Raw genomic sequence first — 23,688 nt, 5'->3', positions numbered from 1 at the left:
ATTTCATGGATCCAGAATACTATGCATCCTGATAAAGTTACCTTTGATTTGCTTTGAGCTCAGCTAATAGGCTAACTGAAATAACACCATGCCGATCTCTAGGTATGGTGAAGTATATGATGATGTGGGGCTATTAATCTGGATGTTCTTTGATTAAGAGGGGGGGGGGGGGGGGGGTAGCCATTTGGATGCTTTGGTCCAAAAATCCTGGCCTTACAGTGGCTCCCTGGTATAGACAGCACAGCAGCATCTTTATCAACTCAGTCAACTCAGGGATTTTAAGATACCTTGGAGCGTGAAGCCCTACAGAGGGTTGTGAGGCCAGCTGAACACAACACCAGGAGTAGGCTACACTTTTGAAACTTATGGACACTACAAGGTGTCAGTCCAGAGCCAACAAAATCATCAAAGATCAGTCATCCATACTACTTTACTTAAAGGCTGCAAACTTCAGGTGAGACTAGCTACTGTAGAGGGTGACAGAGAGCCAGAGACATAGGGATCCTAGTTAAAGGTAACCTCAGAGCTTGTATAGGCTGGGATTGTTAAAGTGTGGCTCCAAAGCAGGGTTGCCATCCTCGGATCTGAATGGCTAGATTTGAACCGTTGCTTAATCTGAGTCAGTAGCCGCGTTTACATGGACACTTTTTTTCAATGAAATGAGGATTTCAACCAAACTTTACATTAACACTAAACAAACTGTTTGATGTTTAATCTGCTTTTACATGAAACAAGCATTTAATCATTTAGAAGCTCCCATTTGTTTATGTCACTGTGCATTGTTACCACATAGGGAACACCTGCGCAGAAAGAAGAAATGTAGGCTCCAACAATCGGAGTACCTGTTTACATGGGTGGATTTAGTCGGATCGAGCTGAATCCGATCAGTGTTACATGGCACATTTTTATTCGGATTGAGCCATTACTCAATTTGTAATCGGATTAAAAGTGTCCATGTAAAGGGGGGTATTGTTTTGCATATATACTTTTAAGACCCTAATTTTCTGTGCTTGAAGCCCTCTTGGTTTCTACTGATAACAACCTGATCATCTGATGTAATAAAGGACAGCAAAGAGACTCAACAGGCTAAATAATGTCTAAAACTCTGCAGTGAGCGTGCACAGCCATCAGCCATACAATGCTGTGGGACCAAATCACCCGCATCCTCCAGCATCCTCCAGCTCCTGGTTCAATGCATATGCAATACAAAATTCTTCCGCTAGTAGTACACTAATGCCTCCATAATCAGGCCTCTCCCTACCCCTTCTCCTGAGTCCATACACACCTTCTCGCTGTTTACACTTACCAGATGCCCATCTATTATCCTTTGTCCAACACTATCCTCCTTAGCAACCCAAATAAAAACACATCTGTTTAGAAGCCTAAAGGTGGGGCACTTCCTGATTCATTTCCGTACTACTTGCACTGATCATTTTATAATGGTTTGAGTTTGAGTGTGCATCTGTTTTGTCTTTCATTTTTGATTACACTGTGTCCCTGGGTGTCTTCAAAGGAGCTTAGAAATACAATAATTATTGTGATGGAGATGATTCTTCTTCTTCTTAATACTATTGTTATAATATTAATAGTAGTAGGCCTAGTAGTAGTAGAAGCAGTAGTAGTAGTAGTAGTAGTAGTAGTAGTAGTAGTAGTAGTAATAGCATTATTATATTAAAAAAGATGAATGACGATGGACACCCTCTTTTAAATAAACAAAGCATTTTAGTTTATTTATTTTACATATTTATACAGTATGATACAGTGCATTCCTTTGGGTAGACATGCATGAGATGAAATGCTGTCCTCTTTTTCTGATTAGAAAAGAGTGTTGTTTGATGTAATGTTGACAAACGTTGATGTAATGTTGGGAAGTTGTATGGTAGTCAACTCTGGAATAAGAGTAGGATCCGCCTTTTTTGCTCTCCTGTGAAAAATCGTAAATAACACATTTAAATTTCAATTCAAGCCATTTGTATAGCTGTTAATAATTAAAATCATTGATCTATCTTATTTTTTTCATTGTTAAGCTAAAGCTGAATTTTAAATACTATTGCCTTACATTTTTGCCAGAGCTTTTTCCATGAACTTCTTGGCAATATCAGACTCTGGATCGATGCACTTTTTCCCACCATTGCCCTTCAGAGTGACACTGCAGAAGCAAACACAGACACAGGTCATTACCCATCCACAATGTGGCCAGTGTAGCTGACCGATCGACTGATATCAGAATATTTTCAGTACTTACATGATCTCTATGTTTGAACACGACTGGTCTGGTGTGTACATGGTCAACGTCTGGATCTTTTGTTGGGGAACAAATCTCACTCCTTTACCCTGGCACCGACACCGGCCCTTAGACTCCCGCTGACCTGAAGAAGGAATAAGAGAAATTATGACAGGCATATGCCTCTTGAGAAGAATATAAAAGTATAAAAGAAAAGTATAAAACATATGAATATGGTAGTAGATGTGTTATTGTAACTGCAGTTTAACATTCGCATAGAAACCTTATGGGTACAGTAACCAAAACAAGCAGACTAAAAAAATCACTCTGTGCCTCACCTGTCACGACTACACAGAGCAGACATGCAAGAAAAACAAACACTGCGAACTTCATGGTGCAGACTAGATGTTCTCTTCAGCTCTGGTGCTGACAATCATTCTACCCTATTTATATCCTCAGACTCTGTGCTTTCTTATTCTTTTTCTTCCATTTTCTGCTACGTCATTTTGTTTTGGTTGTGAAGCATCTTAGTTTCACATCTCCAATCGAGGACGTTTCTGTGAAAAGCTACTTGTGAGTGGAAACCGGGGCACACAAGTGAAAAGTCATTTAGAGGACTTAGAAGGCATTCTTTATGGGAGGTTTCTCATTGGTATGGTGTGGTCAGCATTTGCATGATTACATGATATTGGCTTTTCACATCACAAACTAAAAAACATAAATAACGTGTCCCAGGAATCTAACTTGGGTGCCATTGGAATAGTTGAGGGAAGATTAAACAAATATTGTTGGGAGAATACGTCTTTGGATCGAAATACTGATGCATGGAGGAATATTGAAAACACTTTCTTTGAACACAGTTTCCATAAAGCATTATAAACACATTTACAAGGATACAAGGATACAAGGAAGTTTATTGTCACATGCATATACAGTAGTTACTGGAAGTAAGAAATGCAGTGAAATTATGTCTGGTGTCAGCCTATTTGTGGAAAGTGGGGGGGTAAAAAGTGCAGTAGAAGAGGGATTTAGTAGATTTAGTGGCAAGGGCTGCATAAGAAAGGTGGGGGAGGATTGGAATGGGGGTGGGGGCACCAACAAGGAGCACCCAAGAGCAACAGGGGCAAGGAAAAACTCCCTTACCAAGGAAGAAACCTTGGGCAGATCCACGGCTCAAGGGGCTAACCCAACTGCCAGGGGTCTTGGTGTGTGTGTTGGGGGGATGACAGGGGAGATGGGATAGTGTGCTGTGTATGTGGGGCAGAAAGGCTAGGCAATCAAGGACATGGGTAGATGGAGGAGAAATCAAAAATAATAAATAAAAAGTTCTATGGAGATGTGCAAAAGTTGGAGAAAGTCAGATATGTGTGTGTGTGTGTGTGTGTGTGTGTGTGTGTGTGTGTGTGTGTGTGTGTGTGTGTGTGTGTGTGTTTTGACGTCGTGTGATGAAATAAGAAAATAAATAAAAGGTCTGTAGCATAGGGTGAGGGATGTAAAAGTGCTAAAAGTCTTGTAGGTGTGTGTGTGTGTGTGTGTGGGGGGGGGGGGGGGGGGGGGGGGGGTCATGAGTGCTGAGGAGTGAATGAGTGCAAAGTCAGTATAGTGTGAGTTCAGAGTTCGGATGGCCTGGGGATAAAAACTTCTCCTGAGTCTCTCAGTTCTGGCTTTGTGACTACATAGGCGTCTTCTTGATTTCAGCGGTAGGAATAATCCATTGTTAGGATGAGAAGAGTCCTTCAGAATCTTTTGGGCTCTTAGGAGTACTCTTCTGGAATAGATATCTTGTAGAGCAGGGAGTTGAGTTCTTATAGTACGTTCAGCTGAGTACTACAATCTCTAACTGTGGAGTTCCCATACCAGGTGATGATGCTACCAGTTAGAACACTCTCAACCGCTGAAGTGTAGAAGGCCTTCATGATGGATGTAGAAACTTTGAATTTCCTTAGCTGACGAAGGAAGTAGAGTCGTTGTCTGGACTTCTTCAGAACATATTGAGTGTTAACAGTCCATGTTAGGTCTTCAGTAATGTGGACACCAAGATATTTAAAACTTGTGACTCTCTCTGCAGGTTGCCCGCTGATCATTAGTGGGGTGTAACTGTAGTTCTGCTGCTGCCTTCTGTAATCCACTACCATTTCCTTGGTTTTATTGATATTCAGTGTCAAGCTGTTAGATTGACACCACTGTGCCACCTCATCAACCTGATCCAAGTAGAGCTGTTCATTGTTGTTACTAATCAGGCCCAAGATCACTGTGTCATCTGCAAACTTGATGATGGAGGTATGACTACTGTTGGCTTTGCAGTCATGTGTGTAGATGTTGTACAGCAGTGGACTCAAAACACAGCCTTGGGGAGCACCAGTGCTGATGGTTAATGGGTCAGATGTCAGACCCCCCACTCTAACCACTTGTGAACAGTTGGTGAGGAAGTCAAATATCCAGTGACACAGGGTGGTGTTCAGTCCTAAGGCCTTCATCTTCGTGACCAAGGTGAGAGGTACTATCGTGTTGAATGCTGAACTAAAGTCAATGAACAGCATCCTCACATAATTCCCATTCCCCTCCTCCAGGTGAGTTAAGGTGGTGTGCATGAGGTTTGAGATGGCATCCTCTGTAGACCTGTTGGCTCTGTAAGCAAATTGGAGGGGGTCGAAGGAGGCAGGGAGGGATAAGCAGATAATGTTTTTCACAAGCTTCTCAAAACACTTCCATCACTGTAGACGTCAGGGCTACTGGGCGGTAGTCATTCAGACATTATGGACTTTTGTTTTTCGGTACTGGAACAATAACAGACTGCTTGAGGCAAGTAGGAACTGTCTCTTGAGCCAATGATGTGTTAAAGATATAAGTGAACACAGGAGCTAACTGAGCAGCGCAGGATTTCAAAACCCTGTTAGAAATTCCATCCGGTCCAGCAGCTTTTCTACAATTAACCCTCCTAAAGGCATTGCTCACATCGACCTCAGAGACACAGAAAGGTGCATCCTCATTTGCTTCACATGCTGCAGCTAGTGCAAGATAGTCTGTGTTTTTCATGTGTGTTTCATGTTTCATCATGTGTGTTCTCACTTCTCTATCCACCCATGGCTTCTGGTTAGGGAAGCTTCGGATCTTTACAGTTGGGATGATGGAATCAGTTAGCATATTGATGTAACTCAATGATACTTCCGTAAACTCATTGATGTCAGCAGAGTTCGTCTTGAACATCTCCCAGTCAACGTTGCTAAGGGCGTCCTGTAGCCTGGCTTCCGATTGGTCAGTCCAGCGCTTGACCTCCTTCGTCACTGGGGGGTCCGTCCGACTTCTCTGTTTGTACATAGGCAGTAGGAAAACAGCGGCATGATCTGATTTTCCGAAAGCTGGTAGAGACTTCACTTCAGGGACGGATCATGGCTTGTGCCAAGTGTGCACGTGCACAGGGGCCCTCAGCCAATGGGGGCCCTCGGATTTAAAAAAAAATTGCCATGAATTTAGGCTAGATTATGCCCGGTGCTTCTGTCTGTTAATTTGCGGCACAACTGATTGGTGTTATGCAACCGTGGACCGAAAGAAAAATAAACTAAATGTTTTCCTGATCAATAAATACTTCTTAATTCATAAAATATAGAGGCATAACATTAGGTGGAAGTGGTAGGCTATGAGTACTCATTCAATGTGTATGCGTGTTTGCGAAAGTGAAACTGACCCACTCGTGGGTAGGTGAATGAAGTGGATTCCTGCAATGTTCATGAAAACAGCATAGCGATTGGATAGCCTAATAAATCGTGACTTGTTGTAGGCCTAACAGTAGCTTATATCGTAGCAAATAGCCTATGGCGATGCCGATGACAGATAGGCCTACACTTATTTCACTCGTCTCGCTGGAGTGAGCGCATAATGTGGGCTGTTGCGCAAAGAAATTAATTAGGGAGATGATCTGCATCTCCATTTACCAAACGCTATAGTTTTGCTAACATCTCCACTGTTAACGTGAAATATGTCTCCATGCAAGGTAGTGTCAAGCAGCAGTGAAGTGAAAACCTTATCGTGCAGGTAGCCAATGTTCACGATCACCTGAGTCAGACAGAAAACGGGCCCTGCTTGCTCTGTTAAAGTTTGTATGCTCCTTCGAAACTGCGTTAAAAGGGTATATTTAACAGCCAGAATTTCGAAATGTTCCCGGGGGAAACACCCCCGAACCCCCCGTAATATGATCAGCACCACCTCTGACAAAATACTATCAACGTCCCTGCTACCGGTCCGTCAGAAATATGACAACTGTTTAACGGTCCGTTAAGTGAAAAATTTTGCTGTAGACTGTTTGGACAGCAAAGGGAGATTACAGCCTAATAATAAAAACAGCTGCTGGAATTCATTTCTGTGTGGGCCTGAGTTATAATATATGACATAATGTACTACATTTTCATTGTGTGCAATTGTGCACCAGTCTTCACAGCGACAGCAAAGAGAGAAGCGCTGGCTGCACGCGCACGTCACTTGCACGCGCATGCGCAAACGCGCCCGTCGCGGTCAGGGGGAGGGGGGGCCTTTTTGATATTGTGCACAGGGGCCCATATTTGTTTAATCCGTCCCTGCTTCGCTTTGTAACTGTTCTTGAACTGTGTGTAGCAGTGATTCAGTGTGTTGTCACCACGTGTAGGGAAGTGAATGTGTTGAATAAATTCAGGCATGGACCGGTTCAGATGTACTTGATTGAAATCACCGGCCACAATAAGCGTAGCTTCAGGGTGCGTGTGTTGTTGTCTATTTAACACTTCTTGCAATTCTGAAACCGCAGCATCTGTGTTGGCTTGTGGAGGAATGTAGACAGCGTTGAATATTACCGAAGTAAACTCACGGGGCAGGTAGAAGGGTCGACAGACGATCACTAGATGTTCTAGATGAGGCGAGCAGGACTTTGAGAGAACGGTGACATTTCTAGGATCACACCACTTGCTGTTCGCCATGACGCAAACACCGCCACCTTTCGATTTTCCAGATTCCTCAGTCCTGTCAGAGCGAGCAGCAGAGAAAAACTCCACCGGAGTGATGGCAGAGTCCGGTACAAGTTCAGTTAGCCATGTCTCAGTAAAGCATAGAATGTTACAGTCCCTGATGTCTCTATTAAACTGTATCCTCGCTCTTAGTTCATCCATCTTGTTCACAAGAGACTGGACATTGGCTAGGAGAACGCTAGGCAGTGGAGGCCTATGAGCTCTATTCCTCAATCTGTTACGGGCCCCGGCTCGTTTTCCTCTGTGTTTTTTCCTTCTGCGCCGAGATGCGTCTCCATGGTTCCCTGATGCATCTCGGAGAATCTCAGTCGGCCAGGTAGAAACTTCGTTTCATTAAGTTTTATGTGCACATCTCACTTTACCTAGAGTATGTACTGCTGGATTGTAACTCTTAATTAGGTCTTATGGCATTTATAATTGGACTTGAGGAAATTATAGGCAAGGAACTTGACACAGTGTTCGTAGAAAGTGTTATCGGAATGTTTCACATTACATCAAAGATCATGGCCATGACCATTTTCCTTGGCTGGAGGCTCACCACGTTTGAAACCAGCATGTTTCTCCAGTTGGTATCCTCCCTCTTGTGCCAGAGCCAACCGGAGTTTGTGTACTTAGTTACACAAAGGCAGATGTTACTGATGTGTGTCACGTCTTTGTTAATTTGTTGTGGTTCTGTGGGATAGTATATTACTCAGTGTACTTTTGAGAGATTAATCTCAAAAGCTACACACAAAAGAATGATCAATTAATCTTATGTTCCTCTGGTGAATATCAGTGAAACATAAGGGACACTAAAAAACTGCTTTTGCTGTTTTTCATTATACAAAGATTCCAGCACACATCACGCTGCTTTTTGAGCAAGACCACAAAAGAGAGCACTCAGCAGTAACCACCTTATCTCTTATTCTTACTACTAAAAAACATAGAAGATTAATCTACACATGTTTAAAATATCCAATTTAAATCCAAAATAGAATATAATTTGGACAAATATATGTCAGAAATACGTATACGTTTGTGTTGTTCTTTTCTCACTGTCTGTCTTTTCTCTATACTATAAGGGGCACTCTGCTTGTCTCTGGTTTTGGGGTCTTAAGTGGTTTACTGAAGGCCATTATTAGCAGATATATTTACATTTAGTTAGTGTGGGGATTAAATAGCCAAGTCACTTGAGTATACATGCAGGTAGGCCTGCTATTATAACAGATATATTATTCATATTTTTTGTAAAGTTTTATTTCCTTCTTTATATTTACAACATATCAAGCAATCAAGACACATCAGTTCAGCACTGTATACATTATTTCAACTTTCAGTATAGATATTTTCAGAAACAAATTTAAACAACATTTCACCAAATAGACACCGGGCAGTAACACATATCCCAAATATAACATGCAAATAAATATAAAAGTATTCTTAGATAACATATAAAAAATAGGAGTCTTTATGGTATGCTCTTGTGTAGAGAAAGAAAGTGCATTTCCAATATTAGCTGCCTCCAGAATCAGAGAGATATCCAATGGAATTTACTGTGCACTCCTGTAAGAAATGCAAAATGTTTTCATTATATTGATATTTTATACAATATATTATATTAAATGTCATGTCAATTCATTTTTCTTTTGAATTTGGTTGATTGTACTCGTCAAGTCAAACTTATTTTAGTATTATATTCAAGTATTTTACCTCTTTTTGATGGCTTTCTTGATGAAATTCTTGGCAAAACTGCTCTCTGGATTCAGGCACATTTGTCCTCCATTATCCTTGAGAGTGACACTGAGGACACAGGTAGATGTAAACATCAGATACAGACCACCACTAAACTCCATAAGGTATGCAGTTATAGCACATGACATTGTGACATGCTTACATGATTTCCAGATTGGGGCATGAGGGTGAAGGCGGGTAACACCTCTAGCCTCTCAATGCGGTTTGGGCGGACGGCATTTGCCCCTGCATCCAGGCACATGCATCTTCCCAAAGGATCTCGATGCCCTGGAAATAAACATGACCACTAAATATCACAGGATGTTCAGCTTAGACAACAGTGTTGTAGCATCACTCTCCCCTGTTACACAGTGGCCACTATTTCACAAATTACAGTGCCCTCCACAATTATTAGCACCCCTGGTAATGTTGACAAAATTTGTATACTAAAAAAGTATACAAATCTTTTGCTGACCTATTGTAATCTCACAATGAAAACAATGAGGGAAAATGCAAATATATCCTGAAAAAAAAGGAATATTTGTGCCATAATTGTGGAGGCCACTGTAGCACCTTGGTCAGCAGATGACTGGAGCCCTTACCTCTCACATCTCCAAAGAGCAGGACAGCCAGAAGTGCGAGGAGAGCTGCTGACTTCATTGTTGAGATGGGTGATGGTCTGTCTGCTTTCTCAGCTGTTGTATCAGAGTGAGGAGGTGAATCTGTCAAACAGTAGCAAGCATGCCTGTATTTATTCTGTCAAATCAGGGGTTTCCCCTTTACATTGCGTCACCGATCTCCTCCTTCAGCATGACAGACTTCAACTTTCACGTCCTTATTTTTCTTCTGTCTTATTTCTTGATGATTTTCACTCAGTTTATTGCTGTATGTGTTGTGTGTTTGAGTTTTTGTTTTTACTTTCACACGTTTGCCATGAATGAAGAAGGTGAAAAGTGCCAAAGGTTTTGTTTCAGAAATCAAATGAAGAATGGTAATGAAATAAATAAGGAGAGATCATTTGATCTACATAATTTTTCAGTTCAGTTAAATCAGTTCCTGCTTTTGTTCAACCCCATACATACCTTACTGTATATACTACAAGAGTCTCTCAATGTTTTTTTTCTCTCTCGATGTGTCAGTTTTGCAAAGAAAAGAATCCTTTCAATTTGTAACTTATTAATGCAATGAATTAATTTTACACCAGCGTTTTTCATAATGTAGCATACCAAGTCAAAGCTAAGTTGTTTGCATCCTCTGTATAAATATTGGTATCTTTTGAAGGACCTGTGATTGTGTGAAAGTTACCTGACCACCAGATTCAGGTAAGAGCTGTTAATGTTTAATAAACATGGTCAAGTGCTTTGAGAGGTCAATGTCTTATTTTAGAACTGATACAGGATGGTATCCTTCACTGCACTTTGAAAAGATAAATCCACACAACAGAATTAATTATTACAGTAGGCTCATAGTAATCGGTTGTAGTGTGTTATTATAAATGAAACACAGAAGACGGAAGCAGACCAAAACTGTTCCTTATCTATATGCATTATTTACAATAATCAAAAAATATATAATATCATATGTGATTAAAAACAACTACACTATTATTATCTTAAACAAAGATTAATTAGTTTAATTGTTTAAATGAAATGAGTGAGCTGCATCATATTCTGGAGAATCATTGCAGTTTCCAGGAAGCAGCCTACTGGACAGACAGTGAAACTGAAACTGTATGGAAGATATTACTCAGGAACTCAGGAACAGTTTCAGATCCGACCAATAATCCCTGCAGCAAGTGAAAGAGATGTGAACACAGTGAGAAGTTGTGGTGTCAGACTGAATGGAATTGTGAAAAAGGAGATCTCTCTTTTTAAAATCAGGTCAACACTTTCCCTTCACTAGAAATGTGTAATATTGCCACACCAAAAGAACTGTGCACACACATAAGCTGCACACATGTCTTACCTTCTCTACATGTTTGTGGGTTCTTATGTTGTGTAGTCACTGTGTTCTGTCAGACCACATGATATGGTCTAAGTGCACAGTGGCTCCCTGGTAAACAGCAGAGCAGCATCTTTATCAACTCAGTCACCTCAGGGATTTTAAGGTACCTTGGAGAATCAGGGTGAACGGCAGCCTGGTATGAGAACAGCTAAAAACAAGAGTGTGAAGCCCTACAGAGGGTTGTGAGGCCAGCTGCACAACAGTAGGAATCCAGTTGCAGAAAACGTCCGACATTTAAAGGAGAATTCCGGTGTGATATTGACCTAAAGTGCGTTGAAACATGATACCGAGTGTGAACGTATGTCTCATAGCCCATCTCGGCCTGTCCCCTGCACTCAGAAATCTGGCGCTAGTTAGCCGATGCTATCAACAGTTTTTCGATGGGGGTGCCTCGGGCATCGGCCTAGCCATGCAAATAAATCACTGTAGCAGTGGGTGCGTCAGACCGAGTAACTACACGCACGGAAATGAGAAGGGTATGTATCTCTGGGCAATATGGTGAATTTATGGTGAATATATGGTGAAGTGTGATCTTTTAAGGGCTGACACACTTCAGGTGTGACTGAGCTAGATGGTGACAAAGAGCCAGAAACAAAGGGATCTCAGTTAACCTCAAATGAACCTCAGAGTTTGTAGGCTACAGGTTGGGATTGTTAAAGTGTTGCTCCAAAGCAGATTTGCCTAGCCTGACGTCGTCACACTCAAATTCTAGTCAGAATATGAGTCTAGTACTGCTCCATTGGGATGTGATTATGAGGCGGGTTTCGACCAATACAGGAGGTGAATCCTGTAGGAAGAACACCCGAACCATCCTTCTTCTCCACTATTGCCTTAACATTGTTTTCTGGTTGTTTTTAATGTTATTGCACTGTCAATATCTTTTACAACAGATCCGATGGCGAAATCTAAATGTCTTCTAGCAACAGCATTTGTTGCTTTTTGTTAATGTAAGGAGAACCGGGATGAATGAAACACTTTGTAATTAAACTACAAAGACATTGTAGCCTACCATACTGAAAGCTAATATTTTGTCACTAGCAAGTAGCAACCTACATCTGTCAAACACTGCTGCATTTTCAGCTCTGAACAAAACCGTTCAGGAGTTCTTCTGGTCCGAACCGTTTAGTAAATATACTCCAACAATCGGAGTACCTGTTTACATGGGTGGATTTAGTCGGATCGAGCTTAATCCGATCAGTTGTGGTGTTACATGTCACATTTTTATTCGGATTGAGCCATTACTCAATTTGTAATCAGATTAAAAGTGTTACCTGCTCATCTGATGTAATAAAGGACAGCAAATCAAATCAAATCAAATCAAATCAACTGACAAGCACAGACCCAAAGTGCTCCAAAAGACACAACAAACAAGACATGACCAAACAATAAAGATTAGATTGCCATCAAAAGATGGAGATTAAAATACATAATACATAGAAATACATAGCAAAGAGACTCAACATAAATAATTAATGTGAATAATGTCTAAAACTCTGCAGTGAGCATGCACAGCCATCAGCCATACAATGCTGTGGGATCACATCACCCCCATCCTCCAGCATCCTCCAGCTCCTGGTTCAATGCAAATGCAATACAAAATTCTTCTGCTTGCTGCGCTAATGCCTCCAATCAGGCCTCTCCCTACCCCTTCTCCTGAGTCCATACACCCCTTCTCACTGTTTACACTTCCCAGATTCCCATCTATTATCAATTTTTTACACGTTGTGTCAATAAACAACACTATCCTCCTTGGCAAACCAAATGAAAACATCTGTTTAGAATGGTCCGCCCCCATGTCTCAAGGTGGGGCACTTCCAGATTTATTTTCATACCACTTGCACTGATCATTTTATCATGTTTGGAGTTTGTGTGTGCATCTGTTTTGCCTTTGAGTTTTCATTACACTCCTTGGGTGTCTTCAAAGGAGCTTATAGTAGTAGTAGTAGTAGTAGTAGTAGTAGTAGTAGTAGTAGTAGTAGTAATAGCAGTAGTATTATTATATTTAAAAAGAACAACAATGATGGAAACCCTCTTTTTTTTTAAAAAAAAGAAAGCATTTTGGTTTATTTATTTAACATATTTAATACAGTATGATACAGTGCATTCCTTTGGGTAGACATTCTCTGTGCATTTTCTATTGCAAGTACCAAATTATGTGATTTGTGGTAAAGATTTAAATTAGAAGGAATTGTATAGCAGCTGAACAAAATCCATGTCCTGAACTGACTAGTTTCTACTGGTATTTACACCTTAAGCATATGCATGAGATGAAATGCTGTCCTCTTATTCTGATTAAAAAAGTGTGTTGTTTGATGTAACATTGACAAACGTTGATGTAATGTTATATGGTAGTCAACTCTGGAATGACAGTAGGATCCGCCTTTTTTGCTCTCCTGTGAAAAACAGTAAACATATTTAAATTTCAATTCAAGCCATTTGTATAGCGTTGAATAATTCCAATGTCTATTACAAATCATTTATTTATTTATTTATTTTCCATTGTAAAGCTAAAGCTGAATTTCAAATACTATTGCCTTACATTTTTTCCTGAGCTTTTTCCATGAACTTCTTGGCAATATCAGACTCTGGATCGATGCACTTTTTCCCACCATTGCCCTTCAGAGTGACACTGCAGAAGCAAACACAGACACAGGTCATTACCCATCCACAATGTGGCCAGTGTAGCTGACCGATCGACTGATATCAGAATATTTTCAGTACTTACATGATCTCTATGTTTGAACACGACTGGTCTGGTGTGTACATGGTCAACGTCTGGATCTTTTGTTGGGGAACAAATCTCACTCCTTTACCCTGGCACCGACACCGGCCCTTAGACTCCCGCTGACCTGAAGAAGGAATAAGAGAAATTATGACAAAGGCATATGCCACTTGAGAAGAATATAAAAGTATAAAAGAAAAGTATAAAACATATGAATATGGTAGTAGATGTGTTATTGTAACTGCAGTTTAACATTCGCATAGAAACCTTATGGGTACAGTAACCAAAACAAGCAGACTAAAAGAAATCACTCTGTGCCTCACCTGTCACGACTACACAGAGCAGACATGCAAGAAAAACAAACACTGCGAACTTCATGGTGCAGACTAGATGTTCTCTTCAACTCTGGTGCTGGTCCTGGTCCTGGTGGAGATGCTATCAGAATGCACACAAAAGACAATCATTCTACCCTATTTATATCCTCAGACTCTGTGCTTTCTTATTCTTTTTCTTCCATCTTCTGCTACGTCATTGTATTTGTTTTGGCCGAGAGTGAGGCATCTCAGTTTCACATCTCTAATCAAGGACGTTTCTGTGAAAAGCTATCTGTGAGTGGAAACCGGGGCACACAAGTGAAAAGTAATTTAGAGGACTTACAAACACAAATGATGCACATTGGTTACCCATTGAAAACTTTATAATAACTATACACAATTAAGCATTTATTTGTAAACTACTAAATGCTTTGTTCCTCATTTGTAAAACATTGTTCCTACATTAATTCTCATTAGTAAAGCATTTGTACACACAGTTATAAATGGTTTGTTTATAGTGAATAAGCCTAAAATATGTTTTTAAATATGGTTTTAACACTTGAAATGATAAATGATGCAATAATAATTTGTTAATGAAGTACTATTGCAAGGCAAAAAACTTCCTCACTTTAAATGAGCTCACAAAATATCATTAACTAACCACTTGTAACTCCTGAGTTAATTATGAATTATAGTATCAGGAAGTGGTTTATAAAATATGTATCCTCACCCTAACTAATCATCAGTGCATGTGTATGTAACAACTGTTAAATAATGGAAATATTACTTAAACAAAAACATATTATTGCATCATTTATTAAGTATTAACAATAATGTATAAACATATTTTAGATATAGGCTTATTTACTATGAACAAACTATTTATAACTGTGTGAACAAATGTTTTACTGATGATAAATTAGAAATTACTAATGATGAACAAACCATTAACTAATAAGTAACAAAGGCTTAATAAATGATGAATTGTGTGTAGTTATTATAAAGTGTTACCCTGTTCCCTGCCTTGGTTAAAGCCAGAGTTTTGGTTGACTTCCGGTTTTATGAGTTAATGCAAAATCTGGAAACCTTTAAGGATATGTGGTGTACCAAACAAGCACTTTGCATTGTGATTGAAAATGAATTGCATTTTAGCCATCTTTTATAAAATATAGTTTTATTATCTATTCTTATCTGTACTTTTTTGATGGCACAGATTGATTGATTGACCTGCTTTGGTTGTGTAAAACTGGAATAAAGTATGGTTTTAAAATCAAAAATCTTTGCCACATCTCAACAGCCCTCCTCCCATAGAAGTTTGAGTAACTCCTCTGGAAGCTGGAGGCTTCTGCACAGGTTGATACTTGTCTCCCACCCCTGGGTTGACTGTAACAGAAAATATGTTGTAGTATATAAATATAAAAGTATACATAAAAGTACATTTATATTTACTTTTATTATACGGCTCTTCACAATGCAAGTATACACTCCATTCATTTGAATGGGATTTCCCAAAGGTCTACCGGTGTTCTACCGGTCATTATTTTCGTCTAAAGACCTCTGAAATAATGACTGTCATGTGAATGAATGAATAATGAATGGCAACGAATTTTCATTCAAAAGTGAAGGCAGATGGTCGATCAGCTGTGTTCTAAAGAACGTTTGATTCAAGTTCAGCAAAGCCACAACGAAACGGTAACAAATAAATGTAAAGAGACATATCGTGGAGTTTATTTTTTAGTTTTGGCAAGTAGTATAATAAGCGGGATAATGTATAGAACACTGGTCATTATTGGGAAAATAAGTCCCTTCAGGGTGAAGCAAGACCCCTCTGCTGGTGCATCGGTTCGCCCTGTCGGAACTTATTTTCCCAATAATGACCGCCGTTCTATACATTATCCCATATATATTTATATAATTTACTCCGATGCAGTCCCTCACTAAAATGTTTCAGTGATTATTTGTGCCTCTACAGAGGCAATGCAAAGGCACACACCAGTAACCAGTCGTTGCTCTCACTTCAATTTGAACCATGGCAGATAAACCTGATAATGCACTCTATGTGTGATAATGTCTTGAGGAAAATTTCATTTTCTGATAATATGGGATCATCTATCTGTATGTATCTGCTTATAAATGTATCTGTCTTGCAATCTAAGTTGCATTGCAATACCTTTCTCAATTCATTCCAACCTAAAAATCTATCCGTTTACAGGAACTGGTGGGATTTTAGATCACTGACAGTGTTTATTATCAGTGAGGAGATGTGAAAATAAAAACTGAAGAAGAAATTCCCCTATACCAAGATTCAACTTCTGACCACATCCTTGAGAATCTGGCCACATGTGAAATAGCCTATGAAAACAGGCACACTGACTAACTTATAAGCAACCGTGTTTGCTTTTGAGGTGTTTCACATAAAACAAACATGCCCGGGAATCTAACCAATCTGATATCAGTGCTGCATTCTCAGAGACTTGTTTCAATAGCTGTTGTTATACACCTTTATTTGATAATGCATGCCTGTTAACAATAACTAGTGTTACAGTCACTTTTCAACCAGCTCTTTGTATTGGACTACACTGCAATTGACCCTCACTGCAGTAATTTGGGCTGCTGGTGCCATCGACTCCTTTCAAACAAATCCGTTATTTATCAGAAAAGAGAAGCATATGAGATTGGCTTTGTGGATTGACAGTGTTGTTGTTGTGTGAGCAACCCACATAATTATGTGATGCTTCTACTTAGAGTTTAAGGTCAGAGTGGGTGGGTGGGGGTGTGGGGGGAAGGGGGGGGGGGGGGTCCCTGACCTCTGGTTCATTACAACATGATACCATGATACACAATACTGGAGTGGACAATGGGCAGTGGTGTTCAGTACAAGACTTGGAAGGCATTTGGAGGACCAACAATCAATGACAGGCCCTTGACAGAAACTTATATCGTCATAGTCAGCCTACAATACATCCCACTAATTGTAGCATTCAGAACTCACCCTCTTTGACCTGCTCTCTCCTACATCACCAGGACTTCTCTGACATGTTTGTCACAGTTGAAGCCAAGCCAGAGACTAGAAGAAAGCATAACACATTAATGAATTTGAAAGACCAATTCATCTTATTTGAGGCATACAGAATGAAAATATCACTGGTAAAAGTCACTCTTCATTGATGTGAATCAGCAACCATTCTATCAATCTCCTGTGTGTTCTCACATTCCCATATTCATTAAATGGATGTTTTCATTTCCACGGACTCCATGTTGTTCAGATTGACATGTCCATCAGAGTTATGTGCTCCGTGGGTAGCCTATACTGCATCCTGACCTGTTTTCGTCTTGATCAGTCGACCCGAAGGTGCACAAGAGAACAGGAGCGTTCTTATGAGATCTGTCTTATTGAGAGCATAGCAGACATGTTGCAATTATATTTCCACTTCTGCAAATACATATACTTACAACATGTATGTCTGAGGCATACAAAATAACCATATTCCTGCAAACATACCATATTTCGCACAGTAAAACACATAGATTATATAAACAATTTCACCTCTCCTCCTTGATCAATTCAGCAGTCTCCAACGTATACAGAGATGAAATAAAAAAAAAAAAAAACAGTTTAGTTCCCAGTTTCAAACAAAGAATAAATTCTTTACTGAGTGGGCTATAACTTAAACAATTTCGTCTCTGAGAATGTAAGCATACTTACAACAGCCATATAAGAGATTTGCACATAATATAGCCCACATCTGCATAATCATTCCCATGTATGATGGTGGGTATGGTGGTGGCTGACCCCTGGTCAGGTTGTGTGGTCTGTTTCTGGTCTGTAGTGTATAGAGTGCGGTGTTTCCCCTCTTCTTTAATCCTGCATTTTGCAGCTTGACGAGTTACTTTCACTTTCAGAGCCTTTCTGGGAAATGCGATGGTTGGAGGAAACAGCTGCAGGCATTTTAGTATTAGCAGTAGACCATTTTTATTTTTAAGATGTAAATGTACATTACAGTAAGCTGTGTAATGGGAAAGAGAGGCACATAATTTAAATCCCACAAAATGGTGTTTCTTTGTTCTTAAATTTGGATTGTTGGTATTTGTAACCAGAGCGGTACACACATACATGTACCACCCTTGGAGCATGTAAAATATTGTCTTATTCAAATCAACTTCAGCGACATGATATTGTAGTACTTGAAGCAACTTTTTTAGGAAATGGATTCATCAACACATTTGTACCCATAGCAAAACACACTGATTCATTGTGCAAACCCTTTTATCCTAATCTAGCCTGGTCTTGTAGGAGCGTGCCTATTCAGAGTGCAGACAAAACAAACGACAAAGCTATTTCTAGCTGTTTCCAGGGAAAAGCGAAGTGCCACTGAAGGGACTGCCACAACACGTGACTACACTTTACACTTCCTCAAGTCTGTGAACTTATTGTCCATATTGCAGCTGAGTTTTGGCAAATGATGTCTGCAAGATTTTCAGGGACCAAAAGAAAACAGAATCTGTTTGTCATGACCTCTTTTTTCCAAGGTAGATCACAGGCATTATCAGATGACTCAGAAATAGTTTGTAACTAGAAGCAGGTCAGTATGCCATAAAGGACACATGTGTGTTTCTACTAACAAATGCCACCAAACCTGAAAGTGTGGTTCACTCATCCCAAGGTGTAATTACAAAGGTGTGTACATGTGTGTAGGTGTCACACCACTGGTTTCACAGAGAAATGCAACATAAGGCATGTGCTTGTTCCCAAGGGAATTTGGATGCTTGCCCAGCCAATCCATAGACATGAAAGAGGTACAAAACTGTTTGAAATGAGACGGAGCAGATGAAAAGAGTAGGATACTCCCACTTTCACTTATTTTGCTTTCAGATCCACAAGAAACTGCCCAACTGCCCTTTCTATTTTTCAGGCCGATTTTGATACGTGTGTAGTTGTGTGTGACCCCCTTTATTGTCCTCCTCCTCTGCCAACATTCTGTATGATTTGTATGTGCACATTCTTCTCTGTACTGTTTCTCATTCATCCTCTCCTTTCCTAGACTGGCCTAAGCCCTATTGTTTATGTTCGGATATGCTGCCATGGCTATATAACTTTATTTTCTTTCTTTGTGATATGTCTGTCATAATACAATCCGATATACAGTATGTTTATGTTGCGCTTTGGTCACATGTGTTTATATTCATCATCACGGTTATGCCCTGATGATGGTCGGATGACCAAAAGCTTGGCCTTTTATTAAATAATCTAGCGTGGATTAAAGTGTGCAGACAAGTTCTTTTTACATTTCAGTTTTTATTTGTTTCTAGCACCTTTATCGTGAGTGCATGCTATTTTTTTTTGAAGTCACACGTATTTATGAAAAGCATGTGTGCTCACTATGTCATAGAGCCCTAGGAGTTCATAGAGCCCTATTAGAGTGCTTTGAAGCATCCCTGATTAAGCCACAAGGTCAGAACAGTTTGCCTACATACTGTTTGTCCAAAAAGATAACGAAACACATTCAAAACAGAAACAGCTTTTTTTATTTCAAAAAACAAAACAAGACTGTACAAAAATGGCATATAGGCATATGTAGAGTGTGCAAAAAAACATAAATATTTACATATTTACATGTTCAGTATGTACATAGTTCAGCATTTACATAGTTACAGTAAACAAATAAAAAAACATCCAGGAAGTCAGTATAACCTGAAACAGAATAGCAGAGAAGACCGAATCTGCTCCTCATCTACTGGACATGCCTGCAACAGAATCAAACACACACCATTCTTGTCAGCAGAATGCAACAATATTACATGACCGAATTCACTCTTGTCTACAGCATTTGACTCTTTTTCTATAGGGCTATAAAAGGTCAAGTCCAAGTCTAGCAGCTTACCTCCTCTGTATTGTAGCCTTGATGACTTTTTCAGTATACTCTGCTTTTGGATTTAGACATTTCTTCCCTTTCTTGGCCTTCAGAGTAACACTAAAGGAGGAGACAAATGGACATATGAACAGTTAGTTGTGAGCATATACGTCAAATAAACAACAAAGTCACTTATTTATGCTCTTTCGTGATGCTTACACAATCTCCAAGTTGGTACACGAGGAACTAACTGGGTGTATTTCTAATTTAGCAATGTTGTGTCGAGGAATTAAGTCCACTAGTCCATTTAAACACTGGCATCTTCCTTGTGGCGTCCGAAACGCTGTAAATGCAGCCTGACCTAATAACAAGTTTGATCTGAAATTACATGCTCAGTACAAGGGTGCAAGTAAGTAGGATAAATACCTCACCTTTCACATCTACCAAGAGTAGAAATGCCATAATGACAAGAGCCGCAGATTTCATGGTTTCTGATTGTCGTAATTGTCTCGATGCCGTGTTGAGTTGTGAATGAATGGTGAGAGGCTCATGTAGCCTATTTGTACTGTCAATTGGGCCTTTCCCTTTTTTACTCTTGCCTCATCTGTCTCTCTCTCTCTCTCTCTTACACACACACACACACACACACACACACACGTGCAAGCACCACATAAACCACTAAGCCACACACACTGGGCTGTGAGCCAACACTTCAGCCAACACACATCCCTCTGGCAGGTTCCCATTTCTTGGAAACAGACTGTCTATGAGAAAACGAGGACAGACACTGACTTTCCCATGGCTTTCACTGTCTGTGGCTGTGGCCACCAAAGGTTAAGTGCCCATTGCCAAATATCACCCACGGATACATTTGATCTGTATTAACAATAAATCACAGATGAGTACATATTTTGGGGCACAATAAAAAAAAATCCATGAACAAAACCTCATATTGTGTGTGATGCTGAGATTTTGTTGAGTCAGAGTGCATTGCATGACATTACATTTTGCCAGATCAACAGTAATAACATATGACACCTTAGGAAATGATCTTTTGGAAGACAATCATTATAAGTAAGTATAAGTATATATACTTTTTTGATCCTGTGAGGGAAATTTGGTCTCTGCATTTATCCTAATAGTAGCTAACTGGACCTAGCAGTTGATGGGAGGAGAAACACACTGACTTTATAGGGACTTGGGAAATCTTGTATCCTGTTTGTGTGTGTGTGTGTGTGTGTGCGTGCTGATAACCCACTGGGAACTGAAATATTACTGTGATATAAAAAAGAAGAACAAAGACATTTAAGTTTAATATTAAAACATGTTTTTATTTCAATTAAAATATATATCACAGAAAAGAGGTAGTAGAACTTCGTTACAGAGAACTATGTACATTATGAAAACAAATTATGAGCAAACAGTAACCACAAAATGCCTTAAGCAATCACAGTGCTACCACGCCTATGTTTAGAGCTCCACTACTGACAGGTTGGACAGACCTCTCCTTTGTACAAATGTACAGGAGTGCACCCTTGTAACATGATTTCAGGCCTGCCCCGTCCATGTAGGCCTATCAGCTTTGCTTCTTCCGGTTTTGTCTCTTTTTAGGTCCGGGGTTTCGTCTTTTGCCTTGTTTGCCATCACTGAGGAGAAAAAACAAACAAAACAAAGGTGATTAAATAAGTACTTATTTCAGGGACATTTTATATTGTAGGAGTCTGGGTATACTTGATTAAAACAGATTAGAGTGCTATTGTGCTCTTAGTAGTGTTATCACACCCAAAGCATCATATTGCTGAAAATGTCCAGATAAATTTCCAAAAAGTATCAGGGGAAAATAATGAGAAAAAAGAAAAGAATAGATTGGTTACACTTCCCCCCCATATATCTCATACAGTTCATATTTCCCTCATTAACCCCCACCCCCCACCTCCACTCCCATTTCCACAACCGTTACCCATTACCCCCCCACCCCCCAACACGAACACCCACGCATGTGTTTGTAACTACTAACCTTTGAAGTTTGAGGAAACGTTTCCCTTGTTTCCCTTCTGGGTTCACGCAGGCCTTCTTGTTGTTTTTCAAGGTAACCCTAACACATTTAAAAACTTGTGATTATTTGTGTGCTCAAATACAGCATACAAAACAACAAGCCAGAGAGACTTAAACCAAAATCATACTCACAAAATTTCCAACTTTGAACAGGACACACTTGGTGGCAGAACTTGGACTTTTTCGATCAGTTGTCGTCTGACTCTTTGTCTTTGTCCATGGCATGTACATCTCTCTAGACTTCCTCCAATGTGTCCTGAAAACAAACAAGCTCATTTACTAACAAACAAATGCAAAGCAGGTATGAAAGTAACACAGATTAACTGTGATTTTAATACGAACTTTAATCATAATTTTGTTTTAAACTCGCTCATTCAGTGGTATAACTGAGCCTACCATCATGCAGCTGATTTGATATGATAATGTTTCTATGCCGGCTGTACTGTAGAATTGCAATGTTGAAAAAAACAACAACAATGTAAAATCACTGGCACATTTACTTACCTTTGCTCGATGTAACACTAACTCCAAAAAGTATACAAGAAACTAATGTAAGAGTTATTTTCATCTTGGAGCTGAGGTATGCAATTATTTATCCTCTTAACTGCCTGGAGCAGAATGCGCTCAGACCTTTTGCCTGTGAAGCTTTATACTAAGCTTGGGGGCAATTCAGTTTCACTTTCGAAAACATTAGGAGGTCGGGCTGTGCACATGTCAGAGGAGTGGCTTTTTGCTTTGCGGTATTTCCCAGATAATAATGTACTCTAAAGGAATGAGCTGATCCAGAATGAGCTCATTATAAGGCCAACCCAACAGAGATACAGCTCACCCCTATTTGCACATACATTAATGAACTTTTATTTGGTTATGAATGTCCAGCACATCCACTTCCTTTGCCAGATACAGGAGTAGAATGCGCTGTAAAGTCACATTCCATCAAACCATGTCAACAAAGGTGCCTATAGACCAACCACAGGGTCCCTCTAACATAGCGGACCACCCAACTCACAACACATGGCACTGTTCTATCTCTTATCTGAGCGTGATGTCATCAAACAAACAGCAATAAAAGCAAGAGTCAGATAGCCAACACAAATGTTATTTTAAAACAACTTCTCTCGTCTGGCAAGACACAACACAAATAGAGTATATAGGGCAGGTTCCCATTTCTCGGAAACAGGCTGAAAACGTGGGCAGACACTGACTTTCCCATGTCTTTCACTGTCATTTGATCTATATTACAAACAAATCCATGAACAAAACCTCAAATTGTGTGTGATGCTGATATATGAGATTTAGTTAAAAGTCATGAGTGTATGGCATGACATTAGATTTTGCCAGTTCAACAGTAGTAACATATTACACCTTAGGAAATCATCAAACGCACATGATTATTTTACCATCAACAAAGGTGCCTATATGAGTCCAACCACAGGGTCCCTCTAACACAGCAGACCACCCAACTTACAACACAAGCACATCGCATCCTGGCTCCATCTCTGATCTGAGCGTGATGTCATCAAACAAACAAACAACACTAAAAGCAAGATAGTCAGATGGCCAACACAATGTTATTTTAAAACAGAGCTCCCCCAGTCTGACAAAAGCACTCTCAGCACACAGTGAACAGAAGCACACACTAATCCAGGCACAGTGAGCTGCCGGCGCTCGGGGAGCAGTGAGGGGTTAGGTGCCTTGCTCAAGGGCACTTCAGCCGCTTTCTACTGGTCGGGGTTCGAACCGGCAACCCTCCGGTCACAAGTCCAAAGCGCTAACCAATAGGCCACGGCTGCCCGTAAAATAAACATCCTGG

At 39.9% G+C, this 23,688-nt stretch overlaps 3 protein-coding genes and 1 pseudogene across 4 annotated transcripts; all 4 read right to left on the bottom strand.

Annotated features, from left to right (window-relative positions):
• Positions 1-1,786: 1,786 nt before the first annotated feature.
• On the bottom strand, positions 1,787-2,663 carry LOC121715405 (C-X-C motif chemokine 11-like). Its single transcript, XM_042101095.1, has 4 exons — positions 2,563-2,663; positions 2,246-2,369; positions 2,060-2,149; positions 1,787-1,924 (listed from the first exon to the last, which is right to left on the bottom strand). Exons 1-4 carry the CDS (start codon positions 2,615-2,617, stop codon positions 1,816-1,818), a joined length of 378 nt encoding a protein of 125 aa, XP_041957029.1. The 5' UTR covers positions 2,618-2,663; the 3' UTR covers positions 1,787-1,815.
• Positions 1,844-17,439, bottom strand: LOC121715407 (C-X-C motif chemokine 11-6-like). 2 transcript variants are annotated; one of them, XM_042101098.1, is made up of 5 exons: positions 13,978-14,105; positions 13,658-13,781; positions 13,472-13,561; positions 13,247-13,325; positions 1,844-1,858 (listed from the first exon to the last, which is right to left on the bottom strand). In XM_042101098.1, the coding sequence occupies exons 1-4, from the start codon at positions 14,030-14,032 to the stop codon at positions 13,274-13,276; spliced, it is 321 nt and encodes a 106-aa protein (XP_041957032.1). In that variant the 5' UTR covers positions 14,033-14,105; the 3' UTR covers positions 1,844-1,858; positions 13,247-13,273. The 2 variants fall into 2 exon arrangements, with proteins under 2 accessions (XP_041957032.1, XP_041957031.1); XM_042101097.1 differs by lacking the exon at positions 1,844-1,858 and adding an exon at positions 16,961-17,439 and having other exon boundaries at positions 13,005-13,325; positions 13,978-14,260.
• On the bottom strand, positions 8,904-22,513 carry LOC121715673 (annotated as a pseudogene).
• LOC121715412 (C-X-C motif chemokine 11-1-like) lies at positions 19,472-20,364 on the bottom strand. The gene is made up of 4 exons (XM_042101105.1): positions 20,252-20,364; positions 20,040-20,163; positions 19,851-19,940; positions 19,472-19,713 (listed from the first exon to the last, which is right to left on the bottom strand). The coding sequence occupies exons 1-4, from the start codon at positions 20,304-20,306 to the stop codon at positions 19,701-19,703; spliced, it is 282 nt and encodes a 93-aa protein (XP_041957039.1). The 5' UTR covers positions 20,307-20,364; the 3' UTR covers positions 19,472-19,700.
• Positions 22,514-23,688: the final 1,175 nt, after the last annotated feature.

Source organism: Alosa sapidissima, chromosome 8, assembly GCF_018492685.1.
Source record: "Alosa sapidissima isolate fAloSap1 chromosome 8, fAloSap1.pri, whole genome shotgun sequence".
Taxonomy (NCBI): domain Eukaryota; kingdom Metazoa; phylum Chordata; class Actinopteri; order Clupeiformes; family Clupeidae; genus Alosa; species Alosa sapidissima.
The sequence above is the reverse complement of the archived record's forward strand: the minus strand, read 5'-3'. Positions and strand labels throughout refer to the sequence as shown.

Coding starts and splice junctions, on each gene's coding strand:
- LOC121715405 (XM_042101095.1), bottom strand. CDS start 2,617: ATGAAGTTCGCAGTGTTTGTTTTTCTTGCATGTCTGCTCTGTGTAGTC. Junction 2,150..2,245: donor TGTTCAAACATAGAGATCAT/GTAAGTACTGAA, acceptor TTGCTTCTGCAG/TGTCACTCTGAAGGGCAATG. Junction 1,925..2,059: donor GAAAAAGCTCTGGCAAAAAT/GTAAGGCAATAG, acceptor GATTTTTCACAG/GAGAGCAAAAAAGGCGGATC.
- LOC121715407 (XM_042101097.1), bottom strand. CDS start 14,032: ATGAAGTTCGCAGTGTTTGTTTTTCTTGCATGTCTGCTCTGTGTAGTC. Junction 13,562..13,657: donor TGTTCAAACATAGAGATCAT/GTAAGTACTGAA, acceptor TTGCTTCTGCAG/TGTCACTCTGAAGGGCAATG. Junction 13,326..13,471: donor GAAAAAGCTCAGGAAAAAAT/GTAAGGCAATAG, acceptor TGTTTTTCACAG/GAGAGCAAAAAAGGCGGATC.
- LOC121715412 (XM_042101105.1), bottom strand. CDS start 20,306: ATGAAATCTGCGGCTCTTGTCATTATGGCATTTCTACTCTTGGTAGAT. Junction 20,164..20,251: donor ACTCTTGGTAGATGTGAAAG/GTGAGGTATTTA, acceptor CTGCATTTACAG/CGTTTCGGACGCCACAAGGA. Junction 19,941..20,039: donor TGTACCAACTTGGAGATTGT/GTAAGCATCACG, acceptor CTCCTCCTTTAG/TGTTACTCTGAAGGCCAAGA.